At 41.3% G+C, this 11,077-nt stretch overlaps 1 protein-coding gene across 1 annotated transcript; it reads right to left on the bottom strand.

The window, feature by feature from the left end:
- Window positions 1-580: 580 nt before the first annotated feature.
- On the bottom strand, window positions 581-9,999 carry SPRY3 (sprouty RTK signaling antagonist 3). The gene is made up of 2 exons (XM_016213270.2): window positions 9,653-9,999; window positions 581-4,199 (listed from the first exon to the last, which is right to left on the bottom strand). The coding sequence occupies exon 2, from the start codon at window positions 4,094-4,096 to the stop codon at window positions 3,230-3,232; it is 867 nt and encodes a 288-aa protein (XP_016068756.1). The 5' UTR covers window positions 4,097-4,199; window positions 9,653-9,999; the 3' UTR covers window positions 581-3,229.
- Between the last annotated feature and the right edge of the window lie 1,078 nt (window positions 10,000-11,077).

Raw genomic sequence — 11,077 nt, 5'->3', positions numbered from 1 at the left:
CAATATGTAGAAAGCAGTAGAGTTAGGGGGTAACAGCTGACTTAACCGCAAAAAAATGCTAAGCAGGAAACACCCTTTAAATATTCTTGTTTATACAGTACATGACACAAAGTCGAAAAATAATGAAAACAGAGCCTCTCTGCAGGATTTAGAGTTCTTTCGTATATATTTTAAATATACATGTGCAATACATTAAAATATATAGAGATGTGTGAATATATATATTTACAAAGATTATATATATATATATATATATATATATATATATATATATATATATATATATACGTATATATAATCTCACAGAAGGGATACATATGCACACTCACTCACACGTCCGTGCACGTACCCCAACAGGACCCATCTATACGTAAACCAGATGCAGTCCACATCAGGCCAACTTGGACACAAGTGAAAGCCCTGACTCAGCAGCAGATTGCAGATTGCATCTACATTTGAGTAACCCTTCAGTTTCTTCTACCAAGTGTAAGGCCATTTAGAAACACACTGAGAAGAGCTCATCTGGGTATATGGCAGAGCCCAGGGCCCCTCTGGCAGTGCACAATTTGCCTGAGCAAGGACTGCAGGATTGGGTTATCAAGGAGCTATTAAGGAGGAGGGACTTGTGTTATTTTGGGCCCTGAAACTAAAAAGCAAACATCCATAGAATAACTTTAGCTCCAGGAACAATGCACTAGTGTCATAGAATCCTTATATATCTCAGCTCTAAGCAAATTTCAGGCAGAAGCAGAGAGAAGTGTGTGTTGCTACTCATCACCATCCAGCTTGACCCAGAGAACTGGGCACAGCTTTTAGGGGTATATAAGTTCAAAGTTGAATCAGGCAAATTTATAAGATTAAAAAAAAGTACTTAAAGGATCTGAAAGCAACATAAGAGGTTACAGATATTGGTTTGGGTTTATAAATTTTCCAAGAAGCCAAACCTTATATATGGCACCATTTGCAGCAATATCATTAACATTATTAATAATCATCATAACATATTTATATATACAAAAATAGAGCAAAGCAATTCTAGAAGAGGAGGTGAAAGTGAAGGTGTGGAGCTGTGCGCAGCCCAAATGTCAGTACACTTCAGGAAGATTCAAAACCAACAAAGACTGAGTGGCGCATATTTCTATAGTACACATCCAACAAAGGGATGTGGCTGTTCCCTTCTTTTTCTTCCCCCTGTGTATGACTACATTTCTCCCCACCTCTCCACCCTGCAATACACATCCATGCACACTTTAAAAGAGATGATATATAAAGTCAGAGTCTGGAAGTCTTAAACTAAGTTGGAGCACCTTCATTCAAGCAAGTGCCCTCAATCTCTGAATTCTGTAGTGTTGGATTCACTTACAGAGGGAAACTGTATCTAATTCTTGCATCTTTTAGCATCAGTCTTTAGGAGCCTGCCATCACCACTGCAGCCTTTTCCCATTGAAAGGTATTCACAGCACAGGCTCTTGGTATTTCTAAAAAGAGAAGTCAGTTCTCTGCATTATACGTCTTTCATCTCAGTTTTCCACTGTTGCTGAAATTTAGGTTCTCAGGCAACTGCCATTGCAGACAAAGCCAGGAGCAAGCACAGTGTGTGCACCAAAAGGTAGGTGCAATGGCGAAGATACAGCTTGGTTAGGGCTTCCTTAAATTTTCTTTACTTTTCCGCACGAACTTCTACAAGATGACAGAGCCAAAGGTGATGTCCACTGGGGGCAGCCTCAACACCTGATAGTTAATTAGCTACCCACCGTGCACTGCATAAAGACCACCACACTAACTTGGCATGGTTCCTGAAAATTGAACAGGAATGGCTTTCTGTCATTGTTAATAGAGCCCTAGGAAAAAAGTCCCATGACTTAATGTGATACAGGGTAGAGAATATTAAACTAGGAGTCAGAAGGCCTGCATTCCAGTCCCAAGTCTGCTATTAACTCAGTGTGTGGCCTTGAGCAAATCCCTTCCTATCTCCAGGTCTCAGTTTTCCCATCTGTAAAATAAGGGCATTAAACTGGATTAACTGTTAAGATTCCTTCCAGCTCTAGAGTTTTATGACTTTTGATGTCCATTATTAAGGCCTGAGCCATGCAGTCTCAGGGCAGTTAGCTTCTAAGAGAGAACAGACCTCTTTAATATCCTTTGCTTTGTTCATTTAGCTATAAAGCACGTCTGCCTTTGGCACTTGGGTCAGACATACAAAGTTATGAGCATCCTGATTTACTATCCTACTCAGCATGCTACTGGAATCTGTCAGTACTATAAGTTCATTATTGGGAAAGGGAGTAAAACTCCAACTAATTAAACCTGGAAATGTAAGATAATTTTGCTTCATAGGCTCACAAACAGGTAAGTGTGGTTATGAGCACACACACACATCAGGATATAGACTATTGCTAGTGATCAGTTCATTACAGTAATCCATTTCCCTTAATAAAAATTAGTAAAATAGTATAGCATAGCAAAGTTTGGCGTCAAAGGAAACACCTACAGAAAAACAGCACTTTTGGACACGTTAGAGAGAGAAAAAGGGACAGGTAGAAAGAGCAAAAGTAGATCAAACAATATAGAAATACAGGCAAGGAAAGGATTAGTCTGAGAGAGAGGGAGGGAAGGAATAAAAAGAAGGGAGAGAGAAAGAAAAGAGGAAAAGGAAAAGTAGAGTCGGTGAGAATGAAGAGTGGAGAACAGAACAGAGTAATGAAAGAAGAGGAGAGAGGAGAAAAAGAAGACTAAAGAAGAGAAGGGCACTCAACAGGGAGAAGGGATCAGTCAGATTCCCTGCAATATTGAATATTGTTCCACATGGGCCTGTGAAAACCATCTGAGAAGAAAGCTTCCAAAGGCACTGTGGAAAGCAGAGTGACACTCAGAGCCTGCATCGAGAGGCTTTACACTGGGGAGCCCCTAAACCTCCACGTTGCTGGCTCTGTCAGTCCTCAGTGTTCAAATCTCATGCCTATGTATCACCTGAATTTGCCATGACAGCCGTAAGGGCTGAGAGGGCGGGGTGCAAAAAGGTTGAAGAAGAGTGGGGTAGATACTGTGAGAAAGAACAAGGCATCCTGCACCAGGATGTACTTGGCCATTCCCCTGACACTGCAGGAACAAAACTGGTGAGGCCCTAACTTTGGCTGCTTTACTCCTCCTTACCCTCTTCAAAGATGAGGCCTATGATTTACTTATGGGGGCTAGAAGGAGAAAGCTCTGGATCCATTTTGTGGGAAGGTCATACAGACTTCTCCTGGGCCTTGGGAAAGGGCGCACTACCAGAAGAGATTTTTCTGCACACAGTGTTGGTGTGCCTCTTACAGCGGCAGCCTGGTCGCCTGAGGCTATCATAGCCCTGCTGGCACAGATGGAGGCATCCACGGGTAGGCAGGTAGCAGCACAGGCAGGGTAAGAAGAGGGAGATGAGGCTCATGGCTGCCCAGCGGACAAAGCAAGAGCTAGGCCCACAGGAGCAGGGCTCATCAGCGCAGTTGTCTTCATCATCAGTGGAGCAGTGGTAGAAGAGGCCCTTAACACAGCAGAGACAAGTGCCATAATCGAGGAGGCTCTCAGCAGAGCAAAGGCAACGCTGGTTGCATAGCCAGCAGGAAGGGAGAGGGCGAGATGCTGTGCAGAGGACACATTTGCAGCGCCCACACTCCTCACAGATGAAGAGGTGCTCACTGGGGTGCACTGCAGATTGCTCAGCTTCTCCCTTCAGAGCACCATCAGCCTTTGGGTGGGCCCCTGTTCCAGGCTGGGTTCTGATGATGGACTGGCCTGAAGGTGAGGGTGTAATGCTGGCCAAGAGCCTTTGATCAGAGGCAGTGGTGCTATGGGACATTGAGCTGGCAATGCTAGATTGGCTCAGATGCTGAGGCAAGGGCTGCAATTGATGGCACTGGCTGAGACTGCGGGGAAGAGCAGTAGGCATGGTAGCCAAGGACCAATCAGACTTGTGGGATTGCACAATAAGAGAAGGGCTGGAGAGGGCCTGTTTACAGGGGGCTGGAGGCCGGTCCACATAATCATTGCTAGCATGAGTAGAGCGCAGCTGTTCAATAGGCAGAATTTGTTGGAAGTCATCTGTCACTGCAGCATCCATTTTGCCTTGATTCTTGAGTTCTGAGTGGCTTTGGGTCAGGGTGGCACTTATGGTGATAAAGAGCCCTTGTAGTTACATAGACCTTAGGGAACATCAGAAAATCCTAGGAGAGAAGAAATGGAAACAATGAGAACACACAGACATGACTACTTTGCAGGGAACCTACAAAGCTCAGGCCCTATCACTGCCACTACCTTGGATCACTTTATGGTAGATTTCATGTTACACATTTATTCTGTAATGACCTCACCTACCTTTTTACAGGAGAGTCTGGTCATCCCATCCAGGCTATAAAGCATGTTGGGAGCTAAAATCAGATCTTTTGTATTCCATCATATGACTAGGGTAATAGGAGCAGCTAGCTTATTTGGATGTTTGCTAACAGAGAAAACAAGGCCTTGAGCATCAAAATTCTAATAAAAATTAACCCTAATTTCAAACATAAAGGCAACTTCCTGAAGCAATGCTGATGTAAAAGAGAAAGCCTCAAAGCTCTTCCGTGAGCAGTTGTGATAAGCATAAATAAACAGGTGAGAAAGGACATTGCTTAATTCAATGTATATAGGCAAGCAAGCAAGATGCAATAATGGCAGAGATGTGGCAAAGACACAGAGGGCAGAGAGTAGGCTATCTGTGGAATAATAGGAAAAATGACTTCCCAAGAGTGCAAGGATGCCGAGACTAATCATTCTGCAGTTTTCCTCATCTTATAGGCTGACTTAACTTATTGAGGAGATAATTCTTTCTAAATGACAGTGTGGCTCCAGAATCAAACTTTTTTATACATGGAAGTAACAATGGGGCTGAAAGAATCATACAAGATGAGCCCTGAATTATTTTAAATATCACCTACAATTGTACTCATTACCACCTGAAATCAAGTTTTTATTGATGGGATTTACTTGGCAGAATCTGCTTGGAGTCTTTTTCTCTGTCTTTACCTAACACAATACAATAAATTGGCTTTCTTAAGGAACAGCAATGTTCTTAAACCAGATTTAAGCTAAGAAAGCATATGCTTGTATCTCCATTTTACCACAATGAAGGAGAATTGGTGGTTATTCCCCGAAGGATTTGGTTGAGCCTAGTATTGATAATGGTGACCATGAGGAAAATATTGTACACATAGTAGATTACTGTATTGCACCACCTGGAAGACTGAACAGCCAAAAAGGTGTAACAGGGAAACTTAAACATAAATCCAAGAGTCATCCTGGAGGCACTAGGACCTAGGAAACAACAGCATGAATAAAGTACATATTTGAAATCCATCAGATTTCAGGCAGTCTCAAAATAGATTGATTACTCACACTACTGTATGGGATGAAAAGCTTGAATGAGTAATAGAAATGAACAAGTGAGAGAGGATAGTGCTTGATTACGTTTCCATAAGCAAGTAAGCATGACACTGAAATGTGGCCAAAGTTCAATAACAAGAAAAACAAGGATGCAGTTCATAAAGGACTCAGTGGCTAATAATATGACCAGACTCATTGCCTTTTTAGGCTATATCTCCATGCAAACCTGTTTAGTAGAATTTACATCTGTTCATTTTTTGAAAAGAAGATTTAATTTGGTTAAAAATAACGTTTCTGGCACATAACATCACAAAACCAGTCTGACTATAATTCCACTGTTTAGCAAGTTGTTTTGGTATTATTTAACACAGCACAGAGAATGCAGATAAACACTATGGAGAGTCTAAGACTCAAATATCTATAAAACTTTTGTCAAATCACTTGCTTTGCTTGGGCCATAGTTTCACTATCTATATAATTATAAGGATGGACTAGATAATTCTGAAGGACTGTGCCACATTATTGCTTATGATTATAAAACTACATAATTTGACAGAAGAATTATCTTCCTCTACACCTTCTACATCTTCAATCCTTGAAGGTAAACTAAACAACATGCCTTTGTTTATACATTTGGGCATTCAAAAGCAAAATGTCTCTTTTATTTACTTGGACGCATAGCCTCCTGAAGCCTCCCACCTCTACCTTGTTGTATCTTTAATAAGATTCATAAACTCAGCATTATAAAAGAACAAGTAGTTTTTATTTGAACACTCAAATAAACAAGGATATATTGTTCAGTTGACTTGTGGGGTATGTGGAGGTAGGAGCTTTGGATTGTGAAGAGTCTTTTGAAAACTGATAAAAATAGATGTATTCACCATTGATCAAATAAAGAACGTGTGGGACCCTTCAAGCCCTTTACACTGGAAGAACAACATACACTCTGGATACATTAGACTCATTGGTTTCCCAAAGAGAACTAGATTCAAAACATCTTAAAAATTCCAAGGATCAATGACTCAAAGGAAGGCATACAAGGTCTCAATGATACAGGAAATAATCATATGGGATTCTGGGGATGTCACCAGGTATCTCAGGGACATGCTCAGAAGGTTGAAAGCTAAGCTTGGAAGAATATAGGTCATGATAGAAATGACTTAGAACCGTGTTCAAAACTGATCCTGTCTTGGCAGAAGAAAGACACATGGTGTTTAGGTTGAGAAGGTGTTTTTGGATATTGATTAGATTGCTGCAAAGCTGAGGAATTGAGAAGCTTGGTCGAAGGATTACAGGAAGCTTTGGGCACCAGTCTGGGATGATGAGGTACTACTGTCTTGATTACAAGTAATGGAATTGACAGGATGAATTCAGAAAGTTTCTTCTTGCCCTGTAAAACCTTTTATTAGAATGGACTGTGGAAGATCTGCAATATGGTGGGCAGTAGGACCTGGGTAAAATCAGGGTGTTAAGTAGGATAAAACAGGATTGGATGACAATAAATTGCCATTCTGGACGTGCTGAATCCGATCTGGCTAACAGGATGAACTGAAATAGATACTGTAGGGGAAGGTAAGAGAGGGGGAAAAAGTGTTGAGAAAGGAATAGGCGAGAGACTGTTGTAGTACATAGATTAGGTGAAAAACTACTACTACGTGCATGTTTATGATTTAGAAATCCACCCATTAAAGGGCCATTCATTGTGAGCAGCAACAGTTAAGAAACTGTGCTGTTGGTCAATTCATATTCTATTAAATGAGAGACAGAATATACATATCACATATTATTAAATAGGAGCCAAGGTGATTAAAAGTCTTGGCTGCACATTGATGGGATCTAGTGATTTCTGTCACGTAGTGCCTCTGCAGTAATGAATGATGCATTGTAAACCCACTCCCATCACAGTCCCTCTGGCCAGGTGCTCATAGCTTTCTCAACAGTTTTTCTGTAGCCCTGAAATTTGCTATGTTCAACCTAAACAGAAATTTCTTTTCTTATGTCAATTTAGGGACGAGAAAGCTAAATCCATTCAAGAAATACTGTTTGTTAATGAAAGAAAAGTGTATTTTTTCCCTGGAACCTAAAATCTGCCATGTTGGGACTAAAGTTGAAAACTTTCCTATCTAAAGCCCTTCTATGTTAACACACCTTAAGACAGTTCTGATTTCTATGATAAATCCTTTCTGATACAATATGACTCAATCTCGATTTCAAAGAAGAAGGGAGAGGAGAAGATGGAGAGCCTAGCTCCTGTTTTCTCCCACTCCCATGGGTTCAATGCTGTTTTGTACCTTACTGTGTAACGGCTCTGGGGTGTGTTGCTTCTTTCTGTGCTCTGCTGTTATATACACTCCTTCTCAGAATAACTGAAAGCAAACATAGGGGGAATTTCTGCTATGGCTTTATATGTTTTCTTAGTTCTACTGTTCCAAAGTCTGCTCTCTAAAAATCCCTCTCTGTGCAAAAGCATTTGCATCTCTATCACAGCACTTCCCCCCTTACAAATACCAAGTTGTATATAGTTTACATTACTAACCTCTCAGCCACTGGCTGGGCCTCCCTCCTACCGCATACATCTTGCTGGAGCTGCCAGGTTCTCACCACATTTAACTCTTAACTTGTCACTTTGCTACCCTAGTCCTATTCATTACTTTAATAGTTTCATTAAGAGTCATAGCAATTTATTTCAAACCAAGGAGTCTTGTAGTTTTAAGACCTTGCATTTTTAAAGATCTAGGTGTTTTAATGATGAGCAATACAGGAAAAATGATAGTATCAAATGAATTCACACACTTCTAATCCTCAAGAAAATGATAGTTGTACATTTAAGAAGTAAAAATCTTTCTTTGAGCCACAAATCATGTCATAGGAGACAAGAAACTTAAGTTCTAGTCCTAACTCTAGTTCTACTTTGCTGTGTGACTATGGGCAAGTGATTTTTGTTCGAGGCCTCAGTTTCTTCATCTGCAAAATGAGGGGATATGAAAGGAAGGTTTTTAAATCCCCTTCTTGTCCTGATGCTCTAAGATTTTTATGCTGGGTTTTTAGGTTGCATTTTTCTGTCTCAAAGGTATTTGGTGAAGAATTAGTCTCCTTTCCTTTAAATTCTTTACTTTCTCACTACTCAGCTCTTCAACTCTGTATAAAATACTTCCAAATATAAGTCACTCTTGATTGTTTCACAGCTAGAGAGACCAAAAAACAGAGCATACACACACACACAATGTGTAGAATATGACAATAAAGTCTTAGTAAATGTTTATTTAGAGGTACAGGGGGAAAACACTAATGCTTCCTTATGGAGAAACTGTTAGTTTGTACCTTATTTGTATGTATATATGTATGCTGCTAACTTGTTGGGAACATGATTTAACACCTGGTATATCTAAATTCATGTGATAGCCCATTATGTTACAGCGAAGTTTTAATGTACCCAGAAAAGCAACAGTAGTTTGCATTTCAAAATAGATTTTCTGTTTAAGAGTTCAAGGTCTGTTTTCTGTTCATCCAACTTGGTTTGCAGCATGCAGAGGTGAGTGATAATTATAATCAGAAGAATGGAAAGGAGTGTAAATTACTGCCCTAGGTCTTATCAAATGCCTATTGGCTAACTAGACATGGTCACAGGTTCTCACTTTTGACAAAATTTCCATATGCCACATAGAGACATGTGCACATACACCCAGGCATGGATCCAGAGATTTCTAAATCATTGCTCTGACTCAATGTAAGTAGGGGGTTATGCCGTGTCAGCTTGCGCCATTTCTACCCAGGGCAAGGTGATGTGATGAAATCTGAACGATGCACAGCCCAGACTTGTGAGCCAATAGCTGACTAGCCCCGAGCTGACAGGATCCCCGCTGGGCAGCCAGACTGGCCTCAGCATGGGCTCTCCCTACATCCTCAGTTTGCGTGGTTAGGCTGCGCTATAAGGGGTTTAAGCAAGCACCAAAATGCATTGAAAGGTCAACAGGCTAGAAATGTAATTGACATTTGGCTACAAAAGGGTTATTTTGAAGTTCCATTTTGATTTATAAATATCCAGTAAGAACAGTGTTCTGCAAGAGCTGATTCATTTAAATCTCATTTAAATGGTTTTCATTTCATTTTACCCACGCGCTTGCTTTTGTGCGCGTGCACACACGCGCGCGCACACGCACATACACACGAACACACACAGAGACGATGGCTGGAATGAATGGCAATCTGTGCATAGAAAGAATTCTGGGGTCCTTAAGAGCTAATCGGTATGGCTTACCTTGAGGAAAGGATCTATCCATGCTGAGAAAAGCAGAAGAATTAATGCCCCATCTGGTTCAAAGGACCTCTTCTCCTGAGTCTTTAGGTTTCTCCACCTCTTTTCAGAAAGTCTTGAATGAAAACTCCTTCACCGGCAGTGGAGCCAGAAACAGAGATAGTTCTGTCTCGGTCTTTCTGACACAGCAGAGAAAACGGAAAGGAAAAAAAAAAAAACGGTGGCGGGGGGAGGAGAGTCAGACCTGTAGTGGCAGATACTTTGTATAGATTTTCCTTGCAGATCTAAATCTTGATGCACGTATTCCCCAAAGAAAGCTCAGCAGGGTAAGTTGTTCACCTCCTCCTCTTCTTTCTCCTCCTCCTTCTCCTATTTCTCCTCCTCCAACTCCTCCGCCTCTTTCTCCTCCCCCTTCTCCCCCTCCTCCTCTTTCTTTTTCCCCTCCTCCTCCAGCTTTTTCCTTCCCCTCCTCTTCCCCTCCCCCTTCCCTCCTCCCCTTCCTCCTCCTTTACCTCCTCCCCCTCCTCTTTTGCCTCCGCCTCTACCTCCGCCTCTGTCTCCTCCAATCTGACAGATGAACCGAAGCAGCAGAAACTGCAGTTGTAGACACAGGGTATCTCAACAGAGCAATAGATACCGATAGTGTGTGATTATTTATATAGCTCAGGGTGTGTTTGGTATATAATCTGCAGAGAGAGGGGGGAAGGGAAGTGAGAATGCAGTGTGTTCAGCTCGGCTAGCTGGCTATTTTGTGAATGTAGATGATTTCTGGAGGTCTTGTGAATGGGTTATAGGGGAGGATGGGAGGGAAGGGATTTATTGCTCCTTGTTATAATTTTTTTCTCTCCCTCTCTCGTTTGTTTTCCCGGAGCTGTAGCTCTTAATGCTTGGCTAAGTGGCGTCATCCAGTTGAAATTGAATCGACCCATTAGAACTCCCCATAGGAATCTCTGTATCCGGTCCCTGGGTAATGACTGAAACAGAATTTAAAGGGGAATGGGGGCAGGGTGGAGAGTAACAATTTTAAGGAGGCTTTATTTAAATATCTCTGCCAACCACAGTCCTACCAAGCCACTCAGCCCTTGCTGAGTGATTGCAGCTTCAATCAAACGTAGACAGAGTTTCTCCTTTGTTTAAGGGTTTCTCTACCTCTTTTCTACATTCATTCCCACTTTTTCAGCACTAATAAAGATTATCCATCCGTCATCCATTGAGAAGCCATTAACAACCTACTTTCCCTTTCTGCCTTTAGTATGTCATATATCCAACAAATATTTTTTGAGTGCCTTTCTTTGTGCAAAGTGTTGTGGATTCAATAAGGAAGACAGAATCCTTGCTTCTAGGGAGCTTCCTTGGGACTGCCAGGCTTCCAGAAAGAAAGTAACTTTGGTCATTTTCTTTTAAATCAAAGGATGAAGGTTTTTTAAG

The sequence above is a fragment of the Miniopterus natalensis genome, chromosome X (assembly GCF_054644295.1).
Source record: "Miniopterus natalensis isolate mMinNat1 chromosome X, mMinNat1.hap1, whole genome shotgun sequence".
NCBI lineage: Eukaryota > Metazoa > Chordata > Mammalia > Chiroptera > Miniopteridae > Miniopterus > Miniopterus natalensis.
Note: the sequence above shows the minus strand (reverse complement) of the source record. Positions and strands in the feature narration are given on the sequence as shown.